General features: G+C 49.7%; 1 protein-coding gene across 1 annotated transcript in view; it reads left to right on the forward strand.

Moving 5' to 3' along the window:
- Nucleotides 1-22,664, forward strand: part of HIRA (histone cell cycle regulator) — a 1,376,152-nt gene that overhangs the window by 980,437 nt on the left and 373,051 nt on the right. The window contains exon 18 of the mRNA XM_069620059.1: nt 4,513-4,661. Coding sequence (XP_069476160.1) covers nt 4,513-4,661 — 149 coding nt within the window. The remainder of the gene's footprint in view (nt 1-4,512; nt 4,662-22,664) is intronic.

A 22,664-nucleotide genomic window follows, 5' to 3' on the forward strand; every position in this document is an offset into this window, starting at 1 on the left:
AATGTTGCAGCCATTTCGGCTTTAAGTGGCCCCCAGGGCAATGCTCCTTTGTCACGATCCGGTCATGCAATTCCTGAGGGGTCTTTCTAATTGGTTTCCCCCATGCTAGTTTGTTTTCCCGGCGTGGAATTCAAGTTTAGTGTTAGCATTACTAATAAGCAATGTTTGAACCCGTTCATTGTTGTTCGTTAAGGTTGCTCACCCTTAAGTTGATGTTTCTAGTCGCCATCACTTCCGCTAGATGGTTGAGTGAGCTCCAGGCGTTGTCTGTTAAACCTCCCTACTTGTTTCTTCCGAGGAGAAGGTGACATTGAGCATGAGGAAAATTCATCTTTCTGTCTTTTGGTCCTCCGCCTCATCCTTCCAAGGCAGAGAGTTTCCATCGGCTGGGCCCAGTATGGGCACTCACTCAGCTACTACATCTCTCGGATGAGAGAGGCCAGGAAAGATGACCAGCTTTTCGTTGGTTATGCTGGTGCCTGTGCTGGCATGGCCCTGGATCATTCTCTGCATCTCTAAATGCTATGATCCGGCTGTAAGGAAGTACCTGAGGGTCTCTGGACTCATTCCACCAAAGGACTGGCCGACACCTCTGCTGTGCAACAATGAGTCCCTGTTTTAGACATTTTCTTGGAAACAACATGGGATTCTCTACACATGTTTGCTATGCATGCTTGAATTCGCTGACAGGGCGGTCCTTCAGAGCTTTCTTGTTTAGGTGGTATCCGCTCTCCGCCAGTTAGATGTGCTGCTTTAGGAGTTGTGACAAATGCAGGGAATTCATTCCCTCTCCCCAAGGGCAGCCACCCACATTGGGACAAGGGAGGTGGGCTCACCAAAGCTTAACACTCCCTAGGAACAGGGCAAGCAGGATCCCATGGGAGGAGAACCACCCCCCCTCTCAGAGGACAAACAATCCCTAAATATAGATATTATCCTCCCTTGGCTCATGAAACTAATAGTTTTATTGGTTTTATCAGAGTAAACTTGTATAATGACTTAGCACTTCCTATACCAATGGCTGATATGGTTACTGACCCTCTTAAGGCACCGTCCGCAACTCGGAACAGAGAATGGAAGATAAGCCCAACCCTTTGTTGTATGAAAGAGAGAGAGACCCAGTCAGCATTGGTGCTGACAAAGAGTGAATCCTGCTCATGAGGAAAGACCACCTCCTGTGAGTTGCGGCGAGGAGACGGAAGCACACGCTCAGCATGGCAGACCGAGATGCAGGGAAGCCTGCAGAACATATGGCAGCCCTGCTAGGAGATAGTCGAACCACCCGGGCCGAGAGAGTCTGGAGCAGGGGAAGGTGCCTGACTGGCCACCGAAGGGCTCAACAAAGAACCAACACCAAAACCCTCCAACCAACTTGTAACCTGGTGAGAGAAACAGGGAAGAGAAACCACATCAGCTGACAGGACTGTTAGGGAGAATTCTCTGTGAGGCTAATTTCCCAAACCTAGTGAGTGCCCCAGCAGCTTTGCAGGATTTTTGGGTTTTATTTTTTTCTCCTGCTAATAGTGAGACTCTTTTTCTCCCACTCTTAGGCATGATTTGAGAATGTCCTTTTACTTTGTAATGTGTTTTATGGGTTATGGGGTCTTTTACTCCATAGGGCTTCATGTGTTTGTGGTAAGTGTGTTACACAGCACTCTCAGTGCAGTAACACAGGGGTGTCATAGTGACCCGCAAACATAGACTCCATACCCTGAGACTGACTACTGTCTCCTAGGGCATGTAAAGTCACCATTGACTTTACTAGTCTTAAATTGTGAACAGAACCAGTACAAACCATCATATTGTGGAAGTACTGGTAGGGGTAATTAGATTGCCCCAGGGTCTGTTTTTCGAGAGGGCACTGTGCAGTCCCCCCTCGTCGAGTTTCTGGCTGGTGGCAGTGGTTACCACGCGAAATATTCCACCAGAATATTTTCTATGGGATTTCCCATTCATTTTAAACGCACCACTTTTTTGGTGCAATGTTAAAGATACCGCCGGGTTATTTATTTCATATTTATTCCCCAGTTGGGTCTTTTCGCCAGGACTCTGTTTTAAAATGGCGTTTGTGTTCGCCTCTGTAACTCCAACCCAAGTCGAGCCCTTTCTTCCACTTTTGGCGGCCTTCTACACAGAAGCCTCCAAAAGTGGTGCCAAACTGTCTGGGTCTACAGGATGTGTGGGAGGGGTGAATAGGCACCCTGGCCTGAGTTGCCTCGGCAACTCAAGTCACACTCTTGTGTGATTGGCCCAGTGGTGAGCCGCCCGGCTCACCACTTAGCATGTTTGAGTGACAGCTAGGACTGATGAATGGGGTTTTCTGCATAAAAGCAGGGCTTTGGTGACTGGAACTTCAGAAGTCGCCACAGGACCTAAAGAATCCGAAGAGTGAGAAGCTGAGCCGACCTGCAACGATGACACCACCGGTGGAGCCCTGCTGAACCGACTCACCACTTCCCGACGACAGAGAAGATCTTCATTCTGGAGAGTCTTCTTCCTTTGAATTGGTGGGGTTAACCAGTTTGCCCTCTTTTCGCCTTCCTGGATCGTCTTGTGGTCAAATCGCCCGTGCCAAGAACCCTAGCGGCCGGATAGCCACGCCTCACCACTACTGTGAATAAAATGATAGTACCTTTTAACCGGGAAGCTCTGCGGCTGGTTTCTTCCCTGGCAGTGCAACGGCCTCCAGCTTTCCTCCACGTCGAGATCTTCTCTTCCCCTGGACGAAGCACCGACTTGCACCCGCTGCCAGGAACAACTGCCCCCGCTGGAGCTTTCTCACCATTTCAGGTACTGTGTCCCGCCTGGTCTCCCTTGCAACAGACTGTTCAAGGTGTCCCGTAAATCCTTGACTCTCTATCCTGGGGTGATAATAAGTGGTATTCTTTTCCTAAGAATGGTCGAATATTTAATCAGGGAAGTGTATATATTTCTAGTGACTGTGTTTGAACTTGCTTGACATATTAGTGCCAGTGTATTTTTACAAGTGTGTTTTTAAATAAATAATGATATACTTTTATACCCAAGCTCTGGTCAGTGTTTGCTTGTGCTACTGTATTTTTGTACCTAATCTGTATACTCTATATACTGCCTAACTCTTCTTGAGAGAAGTCTGACTGCTCAGCCACAGCTACCAGGTAAAACAGACTGCTACCAATTGGGTTTACTGCCAACACCAGTCTTAAACGTTTTGCAGTGGTCCCAAAGGGAACTGCACAGGTTTCTGCCTAACAAGGACTGACCTGAGAAAGATGTTTTAACCAAAAAAAAACTGATAAGTTACCCAAATAAGGAAGGAACATTTGGTGCCTTTATTGAAACTGTGTAACGGGGGAAGAAACCTCTTTCTGATAAAGAATCATTGGGGTCAGAAGACAGCCACCATTCTGTGTTTGGGCAATATGCCCTTATTGTACCTTTTTTGGTATATATTGGTTATTTTTAGTTTACAGTGGCAGGGGCAGGAATCGGGCTAGAATAGGTGTCTGTACGACAGGCGTTGATTCTTTTTAGTACATCCCCATGAGCACTCTTTTAGACTCCTTTCCTTTCTAAAGGAAATATAGCGGCCGCTCATGTTTTTGGTGTTGAAGTGAAGGACTACTGTACCCAAAAGGCCATCTTGTCCATCTCCTGATTCTAACTTAGCACTGAGTCTATCAAAGATGAGGAATCTGTGAGAGGAAAGAGTCCATTAGAAGAACAAATAACTTGGCTCTCGATAATGTTCCTTCCTCCTGTGAATTCCTTATTGATCTCCCTTCCTGCCCCTCCGGGCGGATAACTTGTACACCCTGATTCTGCCGTCCCCCTGCATTCGAGTGTTAGAAAAAAAGTGTGCCACTGAGGTCATGGGGCCTCTATATACACTTGCCCTGACGTCATGTCCGTCGCGGGATGCATAAAGGTGTCGGGCAGAACCATGCTGCGCCCCCTGGTGGTGATAAAGTTTCCAAAGTGCAGCTGCACTGGGAGGTAGATATCAAAGAGGAGGATTCTGTGGGAGGAACGTCAATCAGAAAGAACATTACCTAGAGGTAAGTCATTTTTGTTTCTACACCATTACACTTGTGTTCTCTGAAGATAGAGTAATGTTTCATAACCCGCTTTTGTGCACATTTAAAAACAGTGTGTCATGTGTGTTCTGCTGTCTCTTGAACCGCCTTGTCCCTCATTAAAGTTGCCCCTGCTACCACGTGTTGCGCAATGGAAAGCTCAGAGGCAAACATGTTGCCTCACTGTGGGCCTGTGTCCCTCACACCCTGAACACAGGGCTGAGAGAAATCATCCTGGCAATTCCCATCCCCCCTACACTTACAAACTCAATTACTCAGAGGGCCACTGGAGCATTACCATAGAATGGTTACTTTCACCACACACGCTTAACCTCTCTCCACTCAGTGCTTCTTGAAGAGAGATTGACCTTTGTACAAAAGGTCAAGCATTGTTTGGCCAAACAGTAAGGTCTCTCCCAGCACTAAAGGAAGCTTTCTTCGCCTTTCTTATTTATAGATAAGCTCTGACCCCTCAATGTACATAGAAGTCGAGAACGAGGTAACATCTGTCGGAGGATCCAAGCTGAGCCGGTTAAAGTGTATCCGAGAAGGAAAAGAGTGGGAGACTGTCCTCACGAGCCGAATCCTTACAGCAGCTGGCAGCTGGTAAGTGCTCTCAGGATGTGCCTGCATAAACTCAAACACATTGTTGGTTCATTAGATGGTGCAATTATCATGTTTTGTTTCAATTTTGCTGTGCCAACAGTGAAAGTATTGTCTCTGGAGTTGGAAAGTCTTATCTCAGAGTGACCTCCTTGGACTGTTTTTCCTTCTGTTCTATAAAGGCTATGGAAATGCGTTGTCTTTTTAGTTGGAGCTGCACAAGCAAGGTTCTTAAATGACAGCTTGCTCTCTGTGATATTTGGTGTGGATTTGGGATCTGTCAAAATAGTACACTATAATTCTTTAAGCTGAGAGCTTCCGGGAAATGTCACACTTATTTTGAATGTCGATATTGGAGCTTAATGGGAATATCAAGCTGAGGGCTTACTAGGTGCTAAGCCAATTTTTCTATTTTGAGGATTCTCTTGCGGCTTTTTGCGGCCTCTCAGCCTTTTCCTGTGTCGTCTTGTCTTTTTTTGATTCCTTGATCTCTTTTTGGTGGCCAACGGGACTTCTCCTGAAGCCCTCCCTGCCATTACGTCAATTCTTACCTTATAGAACTTATATGGTGTTGGGTCACCCCTAATTGGAGGGGTGCCTCTAATCCCCCATATATATGCACTAGGGTGATTTTGTCACCATACATTGGTTTTAGGGAGTAGGTTGGTGTTGGGAAAGATTTTCCTTTTCCTGCTTTCCTCCGCTTTGTTTGAACTCCTGATCTGACTTTTTGAAGGTAAGTAGATCTTTCTGCTTTACTTCCCTCGTCTTTTAGCTCCTGCTTATGGGGAAACTGAGTCCATAAGGCAATCAGTACTTAGAGACTATGGGCCTCATTCCGGGTTTGGAGCTAACCATGGAGTAATTAGCTCCATGGTTGCCTCCGAAACCGTCCCAAATCCGGCATGGTGAATGGAGTAATTACCGGTCTATTCCAGGGTTGGAGGGACCGGTAATTCCCCATTCACCTTTTGCCCTTCCCATTCCCATTTCTGCCCCATAGGGCTCAATGGGAATGGGGAAGGAGGTAATTACGGCACTGTAAATTACGGTACCGTAATTACCTCCGAGGTACCTTTGCGGGTCCCGTACTTAACTCCTGCTAAAAGCAGGAGGTAAGGAAGGACCCGCAAAGGGAACTCGGAATACGGAGGTAAGGGATTACCGGCATCGGCACCCTTACCGGTGCCGGTAATCCCTTACCTCCAACCTCGTAATGACCCCCTATGTCTCTGTGGATTTCCTTTATTGTTACCGTTGCACACATCACCCTAAACTTTAGTGTGTTTAGGATACCTTGTATCCTTATATCTTTTTCTGTAGTAGCTTTTTGGTTATATTTACTAGGGGCCTAGGATGGGCTGGTGGAAGTAGATATTTTTCTACCATGTTTTGTACTTTTTACTCATTCAGTTTTGCATTTATCACAAATGGCTACTCTCCTTCTCTCCTTACATCTCTAAGAAGTCACACTACCAGCTGCACCTCCTCAGAGGTATTCTACCTTTCTCCAGCATGGGGTCTGGCATGGATTCACATGCTCATGAATATTCCCCGTCGTCAGGCTGGGAATCCTCGGTAAAGAAAAAACCAGTATCAGTTTCGTTTCTGATCTGTCTTTCGTAGTAATAACCAATCACTGGTCTCTGCGTCATACTGACCACAGCCAATGACTGCCCTCTACCTAAGCACCGCCTCTGGCAGCCATCTTCAGATTTTTACCGCACGTTCATGTGTTGGGATCCTCGTGCTATTGCTCTCGAGCGTTAGTGCTATTTTTCGCGCTTTTTCACAAAAAACTTCGATTCTTTCGGTCAAAAGAGCCTCAAGCTCCACCGATCCTACATCCGATCAACGGGGACCCGTGTCGGATTCATCTGTGCCCCTCAAGGGTGAAGATTCGTCGAGCTACACTTCGGAGGACTCCAGAAGCTTCTCAGGCCCGGTCTCGGAGATGGCCCAGGAGAAGGGAAGCTCGACGCCCGGAAAGCTGTTCAGGGTCTGCCCTGGATGCCAGCTGCAGAACGTCTTCAAGGAGGACGAACACTCTTTCTGCCTTTACTGCCTTCATGAGGACAAGACGCACGTGGAGAAGGACTGTGCGTTTTGCGGCAACATGTCGGAACGGACCATGAAGGACCGCCATCAACGTCTCGCCAACTGGCTGGAGGGTAAGAGCCCGTCTGGCGAGAAGAAGAAGAAATCCGAGCGGTCTTCTAAGACCTTTGAGGGCGCCCCGGCGACGGGGGCCCAACATAAGGCCAAGCACCGCGAGTCCGCTGGCACCGGGAGCGCCGAACGGTCGGGCTCTACGGGCGCCAGGCAGGGCGCACCCTCCCCGGCACCATCAACCACGAGCCAACGCTCTGGGTCGGGTAAGAGGAAGGCCGAGCACCCGGCGAAGCTCCTGGAGAGGCCCCGGTCGAGCTCTAAGGCAGAGGAGGAGCGTGGCAGTGCCCCCTCCCTCAAGGATAAGGCGGTGAGCGCACCTAAGGTGGTGAAGGCCTTGATCCATCCGACCAAGCCCTCTATCGAAACGGTCGCGGCGGCCCTGGCTCAGCCTGTGGTGGCTGCACCAGTGGTGGCGACCTCAGGGCCCAGAATCTCCCTGCCTCCTCGGAGGGAGTCTTCATTTGTGCCCATCGATAGGACCCCCGTGAAACCCTCCGTGGGGAAGAAGAAGGGGGGGCAGGGCGTCGTCGTAGATTCGGCCTCAACCTCAGAAGAGGAGCTGATCGAGGTCTTAAGCCACGGCCTAGGCGTGGAAGAAGGCCAGCCCGTCGGAATGGACCCCAACGCAGGTGACGACGACGACGACATCGTCGAGGATACCGACGGGGCCCCTGCTCGCCCGTCGGTTTCCCCTCTGCCAGCGCCGCAAGACAACTCGGCGGCCATTTTGTTGGCCATACAGTCCTTATGCTCCGAGATAAGGACGAGGCTACCGTTACCGACGGAGGAACCTCTCCCGTCGGGGGATCCAGAACCGGGACCTTCTGGTGTTCCCCCTACCAAGAAAAGAAGGATCCATCCACCACCTCCTTTTCAACCGTCGCGCCCCGTTCAGCCCTCCTCCCCGTCCACCCGAGGGGATGATACGGGGACTGACACGGCAGCGACGGGTACGGACGACGAGGCATACGACGAGGATTTTCCGTCGTCGCCTCCCACCAGGGCTTCTCCGCCCGACGAGATCGGATCTTTCCACTCCATGATCTCCAGGGCTTCCGAGCTTTTCCAACTCTGCCCTGAGGAGAAGAAAAAGGAAGGCTTCCTTTATCAGCGGCGCGAGGCCAAGAGGAAGACGGTCCTCGCAGTGCCTCTGTTGGACGACATTTGGGATGAGGGCCTTTCCCTCCTCAAGAACCCTTCCACGACGCCAGCTAGAAGAGACCGGTACGAGAAAAAGTACCGGGTCCCGGACACGGCCCCCCTATGCCTCCGGGCGCAGCCTACCCCGGACTCCGTCGTCTCCGCGGTAGCCAGGAAGAAAGCGGGGGGGGGTGCGGCCTCCACATCGACTTCCCCGCCGGACGGCGAGGGAAAGAAACTGGATGCTATGGGACGTAGAGTCATCTCGTCGGCAGCGACGACGATTAAAGCGGCCAACGCCTTGGCTATCGTGGCCCGCTACGACAGGGAGCTCTGGTACAAGATAGCTCCCCTGCTGGATTTTCTGCCGGACGACAAGAGGGCGGAGGCCCTTGAGATCCTGCAGGAAGGTGAGGTGGCTTCGGACCACGCCATCACCGTGGCGACGGACATCGCCGACACTGGGTTCCGCCAGCTGGGCAACGGCGTTTGCCTTCGACGTCGTGGATGGCTCAAAGCTACGGACTTTCGGCAGGACGTCCAGACCAGAGTCCTGGACATGCCCTTCGACGGGAACAACCTGTTTGGGAAGACTGTGGACGATTCCCTTCAGGCCATCAAGGCGGATACTGAGACGGCCCGGGCCCTTGGAGTCCTGCAGCAACGACGAACGCCCTTTCGGAGCGGCGGAGGCAAGGGCGCCTCCAAAGGTTCCGGCGGCGGTTTCGCTTCCTACCGTCAAGCGGCCCGCTCGTCGTCGCAAGAGGCCTACAGAGGACGAGGCAAGTCTAGCGGACCCCGCCGTCGTCGCCAAGGAGGTCAAGGCGGCAAGGCCGCGTCCAAGCAGGATTGAACCGGCCGTGGGGTCGTGCCCCCACCGAAGCACCCCGGTGGGAGGCCGGCTGGCGGGCTTCGTCAGCGTGTGGGAGTCCATCTCCACCGACCGTTGGGTGCTGGACGCCCTGGCCCGGGGCCACGCGCTCGAGTTTCAAAGAAGGTGCCCGCGCGTCCCCCCCGTGGCCAGGAAAGAACTTCACGTCCCTCAACTTCTCCTGGAGGTAAAGGCGATGCTCAGAAAGGGCGCCATCGAACTCGTCCCAAAGAGGCTTCGGGGCTCCGGAGTCTACTCGCGATACTTCCTCGTGAAGAAGAAGACGGGAGGATGGCGCCCCATCCTAGACCTGCGACGTCTGAACAAGTTCATCAAGGCGCAGAAGTTCCGGATGGTCACCCTCCAGCACGTCCTGGGTCAGCTGGAGGAAGGAGACTTCCTATCGTCGTTGGATTTGGAGGATGCCTACTTCCACATTCCCATCCTAAAGGGGCACCGAAAATTCCTCAGATTCGTGGTCCAAGGGCGTCATTACCAGTTCAAAGCCCTTCCCTTCGGACTACGGTCGGCACCCAGGGTATTCACCAAGTGCCTCGCACCGGTGGCGGCGCAGCTGCGCCGCGAGGGGATTCACGTCTACCCCTACCTGGACGACTGGCTCATCCGCGCCAAGACAAGGGAGCTCGCCGTGGTCCACACGGCAAGGGCCGTCCAACTCCTCACGGACCTGGGATTCTCCGTGAACTACGCCAAATCCCACCTGGTGCCCGCGCAAGTCGCACTGTTTCTGGGAGCGAGGCTCGACACAGTGTCCCTTCTGGCCTCCCCGTTGGAGGAGAGGACCAGGACCATCTTGGGCAAGGTGCAACGGATGTTGGTGGCCGACGCGGCCAAAGTGAGGTCCATCAAGTCCCTCCTCGGGATGATGTCTTCCTGCATCTACCTCATTCCCATGTGCAGGCTCCGGATGCGCCCGTTGCAAGAATTCCTGGATGCGCGCTGGATCCAGACGACGGGCAGCTTCGAGGAAAGGATCAAGCTCGACGAGAGTTTCCGACGAGCGATACGGTGGTGGGGCACCCGCGCGCATCTGACGGCGGGCATGGACTTCCAGACCCCAGCCCACCAGGAGACTGTGACCACGGATGCCTCCCTGGAAGGGTGGGGAGCGCACACCGAAAATCTGCACGCAAGGGGACTCTGGCTCCCGACGGAGAAGTCCCTGCATATCAACGTCCTGGAGCTCCGTGCAGTGTTTTGGGCCCTCAGGTCCTTCCTTCCGTCCCTCAAGGGCAAGGTGGTGAGGATCTTCACCGACAACACCACCACCATGTTTTACATCAGGAAACAGGGCGGAACCAGGTCCCCAGCGCGGTCCAAGGAGGCGCAGGACCTGTGGCATTGGGCCGTCGCCCAAGGGATTCTTCTGGTGCCGTTTCATCTGGCAGGGATAAAAAACACCATCGCCGACTCACTCAGCAGGGAGCTGCGCTCGTGCCACGAGTGGGAACTACGGCAGGACCTGGTGGATCGCCTCTTCCGACGGTGGGGCACACCCCAGATCGACCTGTTCGCGACGGCGACGAACACCAAGTGCCGGAGGTTCGCCAGCAGGTTTCCCCAGACGAGGAGCATGGGCGATGCTTTCTCGTTCCCCTGGGAGGGCCTGTTCCTCTACGCGTTCCCTCCCTTGCCTCTGCTAATCCGGCTCGTCAACCAACTCAAGAGGTCACGGTGCAGGATGATCCTCGTCGCACCTGCGTGGCCGAGGCAGATATGGTTCCCGGACCTTCTGGACTTGTCAGCGTCCCCGCCGATCAAGCTGCCGGCAGACGCGGATCTACTCTCCAGGGAAGGAGGCGCCATCCTCCACCACGACCCGAAGTCGCTGAACTTGCAGGCCTGGCTCCTGCAGCGCTAGAGTTTGGAGGATACGACATACCGGCCGATTGCAGAGAGGTTCTTGCAAAGGCCAGGGCGTCCTCGACTCTTAAATGCTACGGACACAAATGGAAGAGGTTCTCTGTCTGGTGCCACGCACAGAAGATTAACCCTCTACGGATTACGGCTCCCCAAGTACTGCCGTACCTGCTGACGCTGGCCAAAGCTGGTCTGGCACACGCGTCCATCAAGATTCATCTTGCTGCGATCTCCCGATACACCAGAACCACGGGGCGGACGTCCTTGTGGTCTCATCGTCTGGTGAAAGAGTTCATGAAGGGACTGTTCAGATCGTTCCCGCCGGTGAAGGCTCCGGCCCCGGCGTGGGAGCTCAACGTGGTGCTGACCAAGCTCATGGGACCTCCGTTCGAGCCTCTGCACTCGGCCCCGTTGAAGTTTCTATCGTGGAAAACAGCTTTTCTTGTGGCCATCACCTCCGCACGACGAGTGGGAGAGATCCAGGCCCTTTCCTGCAAGGCCCCGTACTTGACTTTCCACGACACGAGGGTAGTGCTCAGGACGCACCCCTCCTTCATGCCCAAGGTACCGTCGGACTTCCATCTCAACGAACCCTTGGTGTTACCTGTGTTCTTCCCGTCGCCTTCGTCGCCGGCTGAGAGGACTTTGCACTCGCTGGATGTAGCTAGAGCGCTGAAGTTCTACGTGGACCGCACGAAGGGTTTTCGGAAGACGTCACAACTCTTTGTGAACTTTGGACCTGTCAATCAGGGGAAGGCTCTCTCGAAGGCTTCCATCTCCAGATGGCTCTCCGGCTGTATCATGTGCTGTCACCGGTTGGCAAACCGACCGCTGCCTGGCCGTCCGAGAGCCCATTCCACCAGAGCGATCGCAGCTACCACGGCGTTCCTATCTGGTGTGCCCCTGCTGGACATATGCAGGGCTGCTACGTGGAGGTCGACGCACACCTTCACGAAATTCTACTGCGTCGACCGGGATTCCAGGGAGGAGTCCAGGGTCGGCCAAGCAGTGCTGCGCAACCTGTTCGCCTGAGGTGAGCCTGGTGAGGAGGTAAGATGCTTAATGTTGAGTTGATGTGATGCTTAATGTTGAGCCTTTGCCACCTCCCGTGGTTGTGCATGTGTGTACTGCTATGTATTCTTTATTCATGAGCATGTGAATCCATGCCAGACCCCATGCTGGAGAAGGAACAATTTACTTACCTGTAACTGTTGTTCTCCAGCATGGGTCTGGCATGGATTCACATGCGAACCCTCCCGCCTACCCCTCTGCGGCTCTTCACTTGGTCATACTGCCACTTCACGTGCTTCCAAATCTGAAGATGGCTGCCAGAGGCGGTGCTTAGGTAGAGGGCAGTCATTGGCTGTGGTCAGTATGACGCAGAGACCAGTGATTGGTTATTACTACGAAAGACAGATCAGAAACGAAACTGATACTGGTTTTTTCTTTACCGAGGATTCCCAGCCTGACGACGGGGAATATTCATGAGCATGTGAATCCATGCCAGACCCATGCTGGAGAACAACAGTTACAGGTAAGTAACTTGTTCCTTCCTCTCCTTCCCCCAGAAGCTCAATGTCTCCAGAGCTCTGGTTCTCTCCATGCTGGACTATTGCAACAGCCTCTTTCTAAATCTGCCTGCTTCTAATCTCCGCCCTCTGCAACTTATCCAGAACAGGACTGCAAGATTTGTCCTTGACCTCAAGACCAGGGATCGCATCTCTCCAGGACTGAAATCTCTGCACTGGCTCCCAGTGGCTGCAAGGATTTAGTTCAAAACCCTCTGCATCGTCCACAAGGCCTTCTGGGGTCTGGGGCCTCATTACCTTCAACTCTCTCTTCCTAAATACCTTCCTTCACGAGCTCGTCGCTCATCTTCCTCCAACTCCCTCAGGTTCAGTCGCTTCTCCAAGCAACGATTTGGTGGCAGATCTCTTTTTTGATCTGGGGCCTCCCTCTGGAACAGCCTCCCTGAAACTTGAGGAGAATTATCTTCGGTTCCGGAAGCACCTCAAAACCTTTATCTTTGTGTTTGCTTTTTTTCCTCCTCTCCCTTGCTGATTTCCTGGCTGACACTGAAACTGCACTGGTTACCTGGCAGCCCACTGATCTCGGGCCCAGGTCCCCTCCCCCGCCATTTGCACTCCTGCACTGCCTTCCTGGCAACCCTGCACTTGGTGACTGTTTTCTGTACCCCTACGGTCCCACTACCAGCATTTGACACCTGTTGTCTGCACTTAGCCTTGCACTTGCCACCTGCTGGCCGTACCTTTACTTATTGTTTATTTATTGTCTTATATAATGTACTGCACTGTCCTCTCCCCCCTGCACCCGCACTTCTCCTCCTTCCCACCTCCCTTGCATCGTTGCACCAATGAACACTTGTGTATAGGCGCGTTATAAATGCCATATCATATCATCATATCATATATCATATCAAGGGTGTCTAATACCCTAAAATGGCACTGCCACAAAGTTTTTGCCCATCGTTTGGCCATCTCGTAGCTTGATCAGGCCAGGAAGAAGAAGTAGCTGGATTTTCCATATGTGGTAAACCCTTTCCCGGGGTAAGCTCCAGCTTTCACAGACAAAGTTGTGCTTGTGTGGCTGGATGTTGGGGGCTGGGTCTGTCTGGGCCAGTACACGTTTTTCTCCGGCTTGTCTGTTGTAATGCAGATGCAGATGCAGAGGCTGTCCTGATTGGACAGCCCCTGACAAATTTGAATGGTGCTAATTCTTTCCATTGGAGGGCTGAAGGCAACTCCAGCCCAGATTCTGTATAAGAGGGGGACTTCTGTAGCCATTCTGCAGCTCATCGTTGGAGCCGAGGCCCCTACAAAGGATAAAAGCCAGCTGAAGACCCTGAACTTGTTGTTGCAAGATCGCCAGCAACCATTTCATCACTTGCCCCCCACAAAGCCCTCTCTGCCGTTCTTAAGAAGATCCAGCCGCTATGAGTGCTCGGAACAGTGCCGCAACCATCTTGTGTTGTAGCCAGATGTCGTTCTGGGCTACTTCGCTGCACCGGTCGTTGTCCCGAACTGATGGAATAAGAAGCATTACCCTGAGGTTGCAGTTCTCCACTACGAAGAGGGGCCTTGCAGGACCAGTTTCTTTTCTTCCATCGCCAGGGACATAATCTGCTGTTTTTCTCGAGTGGCCATCGCTGCCTGACATCTGCATTGTGTCCTCAGGGTCCTCTGAAGTCATTGCCAGAGTGTTGGTCCCGAAGTAGGTGTGTCCAGCTGTTCCATAACCATAACTTATCCAACCGAGTCTGGAACCGTAAAACCCAAAGCCTGAAATGGTCTCTGCACCGAGACCCCTGGACCTCCTCCAACAGAACAAAGGCATGAAGACAAAAGGCCCAGAAATTTCAGAAGCTTCTGCATTGGTCACTGAGAAAATCAGGCGTACAGGGTGTTAGGAAGTATCTCTCTTTTTGAAACTTTCCCTCCATAGTTTCGATGGACACTTTGTTTTTGCTCTATTATTGGACTTGTTCGGACTTCATTTGTTAGGATGAAACTGATCAGTCGTTCAGACTATATGTACTGGTAAACATACGTTTCCCTTTTTGCATTCTGTGACTTTTTAACATTGCACACAGCATCTTACAATGCATTGCAATGGAGATACTTTTGTATCACCCTATCTTTTTACACTTGGGATTTTTGATTACTTTTATTTGGCAGCAGATAGATTTTTACCATTTTTGCATTATTTTTAGTGTGCACATTCATTTATCGTGTATGCCTACTAAAGTGGCTAGTGCCCTGATATGACACAAGACTTTTGCTTGTTCTTTGGCCAGTGAAAAACCAGAGGGTGTATAACAACCTAGTCCCCGGGAATCCCGTACTCAGGTGGCATACTCAAGTTCTTATCTCGTACTCAAGTTCTTACCTTAGAATCTGTATTATACACTTCTTAAAAGTATATTGATTATAAATAGCTATTAGGTAGAGGATAGTTATGTACCAATAGGTCAATTACTTACCTGAAAGTACATTGTATAATAGGGTTTTGCTTTCCCTGATTTGCTTAGTGCATTCTAAAATGGTTATTAAGTGTTCATACTTATCATTGAGTAGCTTGATGCCCCTCCAGAAAGTATGAGTTGTTTTACTAGCTCTGAACTGAGTTCTAAAAAGTAATCTTGCAAGGAGTATACTTGTCACTGGGTTGGCTTATTATGTGATTTCATGACTGACCGCGTCAACTACCCTTAAAATACTGATTGTATTATAAAAGTATGTCTAACCTAGTCTTATTCCCCAAGAATAGTATATTACTATCCTGAATGTATAACCTTAGGTGTGACTACCCTTGACTTGCTTCTTGCTCCTTTATATAAGTTTATACCTTGGTGTGCATACCATAGGTATTGATTTGGTTTTTATGATTGTGTTCATATGATGTTATAGTGCTTGCTTACACAAGAATAATATTGGTTTACTTGTATTTAAAAAAAAAAACTTTTATTTTTACAACACTTAGTGTTTCAGTGTTTCTTTGGACCATATGTATGCTACAATTTATTTGTACCAAGCTACAGTCCTCTCTCCCTCCTAAGATAAGCCTGGCTGCTCTGACCATGCTACCCCCATCCACAGGTGGTACAGCTTGCTAAGAGTGGAGCTTATGTACTGCCTCACATATGGCTTTTCTGAAGTCTGGCAGGACTTTAGAAAGACTGCCCTAACACAGACAAAGGGCGAAACGCAGACTACAACAAAAATCATCAGCGTTGAACCAATCGCAGAAGAAACCTTCGCCAGACTGATCAAGGACACCAACTTTGCAGGATCCTCAAGGGATCCCTGCCCCCTTGACATCTTCAAAGAAATCCACAACCACAGAACCACAACGACACACTTCCAGAATGTAATGAACTTATCACTCTAAAAAGGAATCTCACCATCCGCCTTCAAATCAGCATGCATCAAACCACTGATACAAAAGGAATCGGAAAGCACAGAAGATCCAAGCAACTACAGACCGATATCCGACCTGCCCTACCCAGCGAAGATCCTGGAGAACCATGACTACAAGATCCTAGTGTAAGGGCCTCATGGTGGCAACAGTAAAGACAGACACAAGTGATCACAGTTCAAGGGTGTTTATTAAACTGTATAAATGGGTTGGGAAACCGGCTAATCTAAACCTAAATCTAAGATTGAAGCAAGCTACGACCATCAAATAATAATAAGGCAGTCCTAGAGGTTTCTTGACAAATAAAAGGGCCTATACTAAAAAATAATATTGCCAATCCTTACAGCTAATTTCACAAAGAGTGTGGGATAATGTTCATAAGACAAGGAAGAAGTATTCACAAATGATAAGTCAGAATGTTATAGCTGAGGGTCTCCCTTCCCCAAACATCTTTCCTGCAAAGTCTCTTGCCTTAAAAGGCCTGCTGAACCATAAACAATAAAACAAAACAAAAGTTCCTTTGTTAATCTTTCACGCTGGGTGATTGCTCTTCGCCCTTTGGCTCCACCTCAGCCGGGCTCCGATCCTTCTTGCAACATTAGCCTCCCTTAATCAGGTTCACTATGGCCTTTCACTCAAAACATAGCACTCGACAGTTTCACTGTCTTTTTCAATACCTATTCATTGCGGGCATCTCTCAGCTGGGTTCACACTTGTCGCCACAATGTTCACGGGTATATCACTGTATACTCGAAGTTGCAGGCATCTCTCCATCGGGTTCACATTTGCTACTTTCACTGTTCAGTCAGTTTTATCACAATGCAGGATTTACTTGTCTTGGCTTTTCCCTTGGCATCCCTCCGTCGGGTTCACATAGCCATTCACAGTTCATGATTCAATCATTCCATCAGAAAAAGCGTGGGATTTCCTTCACCTAGGTTTCTTTTGGTACAGATCATAAGACCCCTTAGGTTCTTCCCTTTAGCTAAGTTCGGGTCTCAGCCCCCAGTTAGGCTTTTCTTAAAGTTTTTACCAGCCAAGCTTTCCTTAAAGCCTCCAACCAGGCTCCACACAGTTTTCCTTCTTTGTGTCAAAGACGTACGAGGAGTTTTGCTCAACCCTTGTAGCACCACTTTGACACTTTACACCAGCCTCTCCTAAGGCCTCTTGGTTTTTGTAGTTTCCATCAAAACAACAAAACACAAAAGGGCTTCAGTTAAATTCCTTCGAATGAGTGCCCCGCGACGCCTGACCTCTCTGCTTCTGAAGCTTTTACTAGGGTTGCTTTAAAGTTCAATTACACAAGTTCATTGTTCAACAAGGTTGCCGCCTACAACCTTGGACCCAGCACAGTTCGGTTTTTACTATCTATCTTCTCCGACTCACTGGCTGTGCTGAACTGTTGGAGTTTCTTGTCTCGGGAGTCCAGAACAGCACCACAGCGGCAAGCGTCTCTCCCGGCTTGGACTGTCAGCACGGGAGGGACCTGTGTGCCGGTTGACACCTGTCACACCACACGCCAGCTGGACTTCCCGGTCTTATGTTTTCCCTTTCAGAGGCTTTGCGGATCTGTGTTGCAAAGGGCAAGGGCAATTCCCTCTTAGTCGTCCCTCCAGGTCTCTCCGCCTTTCTCCTCTGCTTAAACTGCCGGTCCAGAATAGTTGCTTCCTCGTGCGTTCGGCCTTGCTGGCAATATGCTTTTGTGCTCCACGTTATATCCCTGTGGGGAAGGGAAAGGGCCGTCAGGTGTGCATAGTTATTGTTAATTGGCTGACTCTGCCTGACCCTTGTGTTGGGACATGTCAGTTAAACGGACCCAGTATTGGTCCGTGGTCTGTCTCTGTGTAGGAAGATTTTTCTGTTGGAAAGGGGAGGGGTTAGAACTTCTGAGTATTCTACGAGGTGGGATGGGAAAAGGTGCTATAAGAAAGGGGGATACCGCGTCTCACCCAACGGTGTCCCACTTCCAATCCCTGAGGACCCCTCATCCAGGTGATCCTGCCGCACTGGCCCTGGCCACCTGGATGACAGATTCCTGGGGACTAGCAAGTGAGACACTGTCAGGTTTCTCGTACTACTTAAATACGTTGAAACAAACCGAATACTCAACCAGTCAGAAGTTGGCTTCAGACCAATGAGAGGAACAGAATCAGCGCTTCTGTTAGGAAGAATTCTCTGTTTAGGCTGAATTTCCTAACCTAGTGAGTCCCCCAGCAGCTTTGCTGGATTTTGTGGGGTTTATTTTTTTTTTCTCCTGCCAAGAGTGAGACTCTTTTATCCTCAATCTTGGACATGACTTGAGAGTGTTCTCTGTGACTTGCTATGTGCTTATGGGCTGGGGGGGTAATTTTCCCCATAGGCCATCATTGGTTTTTGAATGTGTGTTACACAGCACCCTCAGTGCAGTAGCACAGGGGTGTCTTAGAGACCCCCAAACATAGACTCCACACCCTGGGACTGACTACTGTCTCCCTGGGTCTGTAAAGTTACCATTGACTTTACTAGTCTTAACTTAGGAACTTAACCAGTACAAACCATCTTACTGTGGAAGTACTGGTAGGGGCAATTAGATTGCCCCTGGGTCTGTTGTCGAGGGGGTACTGTCCCGTCCCCCCTCGCCGAGTTCTGGCTGGTGGCAGTGGATACCACGGAAATATTCCACCGGAATATTTCCCAATGGGATTTCCCATTGGTTTTTGATGCAACACTTTTTGGTGCAATGTTAAAGATACCGCCGGTTTATTTATTTAATATAAATTCACCGGTTGGGATTTTTTGCCGGAACTCGCCGCCAAAATGGCGTCTAGGTTCACTTCAGTAACCCTGAACCCGAGTCGAGCCTTTGTTCCACTTTTGGCAGGCTTCTGCATAGAAGCCCTCCAAAGTGGTGCCATTCTGTCTGGGTACCACAGGGGGTGTGGGAGGGGGTTTAGGCACCCTGGACCGAGTTGCCTTGCCAACTCAGGTCGCACTCTAGTGTGATTGGCCCAAGTGGTGAGCCACCCCGCTCACCACTTAGCATGTTTGAGTGACAGCTAGGCTGTATGAATGGGGGTTTGCTGCATAAAAGCAGGGTTTTTGGGACTGGTTCTTTAGAAGTCGCCACAGGACCTAAGAAGCCGAAGAGGGAAAAGCCGAGCCGACCTGCCAAGACGACACCACCGGTGAAGCCCTGCAGAATCGTCTCACCACTTTTCCCGACGACAGAGGAGATCTCCCGCCGGAGAGTCTTCTTCCCTTAACTGGTGGGGACAACCAGTTGCTGCCTTCTTTTCACCGTCCCGAAGCATCTCGTGGCCGCCTTGCCTGTGCCAAGCACCCCGGCAACCGGGATACCACTTTTTACCTCAACCGCGAAAGAGGGGTAAAAATCCTTTGTGACCGGAGAACTCCACGGCTGGCCTCATCCCTGGTAGTGCAACGACCTGCAGCCTTCCTCCCCGTCGAGATCACCTCTTCCTCGGGACGACGCCGCGACTTGCATCCACTACCAGGAACGACTACCACCGCTGGAGGAATCTTTCCACTTTTAAAGGTACTGTGATCCGCCCGGCCTCCCTTGCCACCGATTGTACGGGGTAGATTTAGCCCTCGGCTCTCGAACCTGGGTAGGTCTGGGACACCCTAACTAAACTTTTCAGAACCATAGTAAAACCGTTTTCTACTCACCTGCAAAGACTTGTGACATTGTGTGATCTTGGGCACATTTTCGCCTGGCTCCCTCTAACGCGGGCCCCGAACTAACCCCCCTTGTTCCACTATTGACTGTCTTTGCCAACCTTATGTGAAAAGTGTTTTACCTAACTGCTCTCTTTATTTCTACCTTTTCCCTCCCTTTTGGTAATACTTGTTGGAGTACCATCTAACGTTAAGCGCTCACCTCTGGTTGGAAATAAGTGGTGTTAACTTAGAATTGACCAACAAACGATTAGGGATGTACATATGAGTAATAGTAACTGTGTTTGACTTTCTTATCTTTTCTAATGTGCTAGTGTAATTTATGAGTGTACCTTTAATAAATAAGTTTATACTTTTACACCTAGCTCTGATCAGTGTTTGCTTGTGCTATTTTACCTCTGTACCTATTATGTATCCTCTGTATACTGCCTAACTCTTCTTGAGAGAAGTCTGACTGCTCAGCCACAGCTACCACAGTGAATCTGTGCGGTGCAGACTGCTACCAAGTGGGTTTACTGCCAACACCTGTAGTCTTAAATCTTTTGCAGTGGTCCCAGAGGGAACTGCACAGGTTTCTGCCTAACACCTTCTATCGGTATGGGACGACCTGAAAATAAGCGCAGACGATGACGCCCAATAGGCCCTCATACTGTTGGACATATCGGCAGCTTTCAACCCAATCAGCCACACAACACTAATAAAAAACACTGTGGAATGTGGCATACAGGGTTCCGCATTAAAGTGCTGTTAGGTAAGATTTTCATATTTATGATAAATCTTCCTGACCTGTGTCAACCCAAGACCTTTTTGCTTGGTCTTGGTGATTATTTTCCTTTGTCCCTAGGTCCAGGGGAATCCTTTTCCCCTCTCACCTAGTCTTTAACTCTTTTTTTTGGGTGACTGTTATATCTCGCCATAGTGTATTAAGTTACAGTTTCCTACAACTTTTGGGCTTGGGCTCCCCTGTAATTTTTCTTTCATATAGTTTCAAGTTTATTTATATACATATAGCAAAACCAATGCTTTGTATAACACAATTACAACACCAATCGCATCTCTCATCTAATTATATTCCATACAATACAATATATTGCATGATAAAGTCAGTCAATACAATGCAAGATTACTACAATCCTTTTATATAAATGCAACCATAAAATCAAATTTATGTCGTTGCCGCTCATGAAATGTGACCATAATGCTTCCATTTCGGCAGGCTCAAATTGATTTTTGTATGACTTCATATGTTTATAGCGCATTGCATACAAACCATCACACACAATCAATAGATGGTACAGCGTCTCAGTGGTGTCATTACCACACAGACGATATATTCGCTCAGCACACGGTAATCCTAATTGGCCACCTTTTGTATAAAGTGATTCAGATATGTTACATTTCAGTAATGGGTATAACCGGACAGTGTGCAGACTTGGATAAGCCTTGATATAGGCCGGCGGGGTACATCTATTTATGCGTTCTTGGCAATAAATCCTACTGTGAGATTTAGTGGCAAGGTTAGTGAGCTGTTGTTCATGGCAAACTTCTTTCAGTACTCTTTTCAGAGTTGATTTCATAGTGAGTATGCTAGTTTTGCTAAGGGTTAAAAATATATCCGCCCACTTAGTGTGTAACGTTTTTAGTTTGCCCATGATACCAAACGAGGCTTTACCCTCAAGTCTCATGAACGCGGCTACATATGGTACAATAATTGTATCAGTTTCCAATCTATTTAACTTCTCAATATTTATCACACAATGATTAGTGAATACATATGGCATCGGCAAAAGATCAAATTTGAGGTAAAGATACTCCACACTTACATTAAAAGGTAGGCAGAGCAGTTTTCATAACAGACAAGCTTCAAAACGTTCCACCAACTTAATGAGGCTGTGGCACCAGATGATAATACAGTAATATTGCTCTTATTTTTGCTGTATATATGGTCAGTACTGCTGATACTGAGTAACCACTGTTTCTTCCTATAAGTCGAAATCATGCATCGGGCCTGCAGAGAGACCCAGTGGGCATTCCATGTTAGTATTTATAGGAGTTGACTTGTTCCACTGTTTTGCCATTCAGTTTCCACACATATTTTTTTGGTCTATGTTTTTTTGTGAAAACCATCACTTTACTCTTATCAATATTAATCTGTAGACCATTATCGGCGCAATAGTTGTCAAGGGCATCAAGCATTTTCTGAAGACCTGCAGTGTAAAATCTAACTGTATCCCCTGGATGTGCAAACTGCCTGCTACCCCCCTGGTTCTTTCTTGTCTATTGGCCCTCACCAAAACCTGATCTCTCTCCTCTCAGGGCTTTCTGCAAACTCCAGAGCCATCTGTTTCATCAGACCAATTTGTTACCACCATAGTCTTACCTGGTCACTACCATCTGCCACACCTGTGCCCCTACGGTCAGTCGTGCCACTGTCTCCACTGATTTTCTTCTCTCGAAGGACCGCCTGCCTCCACCTGGTCCCTGGACCTACATCATGGGCCTTCCTCTCGGCTGAACCCACCCCCCACCATCCGGTCCCCTTGTATCTTATATTTCCTGATACCTTCGGCGCCCTTTCTTCCTACGACCTGCCTTTTCTCCTGGACCCTCCTAACCCGCTCACTCAAGCATCTCTGTCATGCACATCGCCAATCCTCACTCTCCTCGTCCCCCTCACTCTTCTCCCTCTGCCCACTCTCCTCCCATTCTCCTTTCCCTTACCCTCATTATCATGTCCATTCCCTCTCTCAACCCCCTTCCCCGTCCACCCCATCGCCCTCCTTCCCTTCCCCTTCGTCCCAATCTTATCTTCCCCCTATTATCCAACCCTCCAGGCTTATCAACATTGCTCTCTGGAATGTTAGATCCATCTGCAATAAGACCGCAGCTGTCTTGGACATGTTTTTCCGACTTAACCTTCACTTCCTCTGCATAACCGAAACCTGGATCCCACTTCACAACTCTACTGTTCTGCTTCTCTCACTACATCATCCTCCTCCTCCTCCTCCTTCTCTCACGTCCCTCGTTCCTCTGGTCGTGGTGGAGGCACTGGACTCCTCTTCCACCCTAAATACCTTTCTTCTACCTCCTCTGTACCTCTCCCAACCTTCCCTTCCTTTGAATACCTCTACAAATCCTTCTCTTCCCCTCATCCTATCTCTTTTCTAATTATATCTAGACCTTCTGGCCCCCTTTCCTCCTTTTATGAAGACCTTGACCACCACCTCTCTCTCATCTCCCCCTCTCCTTCTCCTCTCACCGTCCTTGGTGATTTCAATCTTCACCTCCCCTCTCCTCCTCATCCTTCCCCTCTCTTCTCCATCCTTGAC

This window comes from Ambystoma mexicanum, chromosome 10 (genome assembly GCF_040938575.1).
Source record: "Ambystoma mexicanum isolate Mex_15411 chromosome 10, UKY_AmexF1_1, whole genome shotgun sequence".
In the NCBI taxonomy this organism is placed as follows: Eukaryota; Metazoa; Chordata; class Amphibia; order Caudata; family Ambystomatidae; genus Ambystoma; species Ambystoma mexicanum.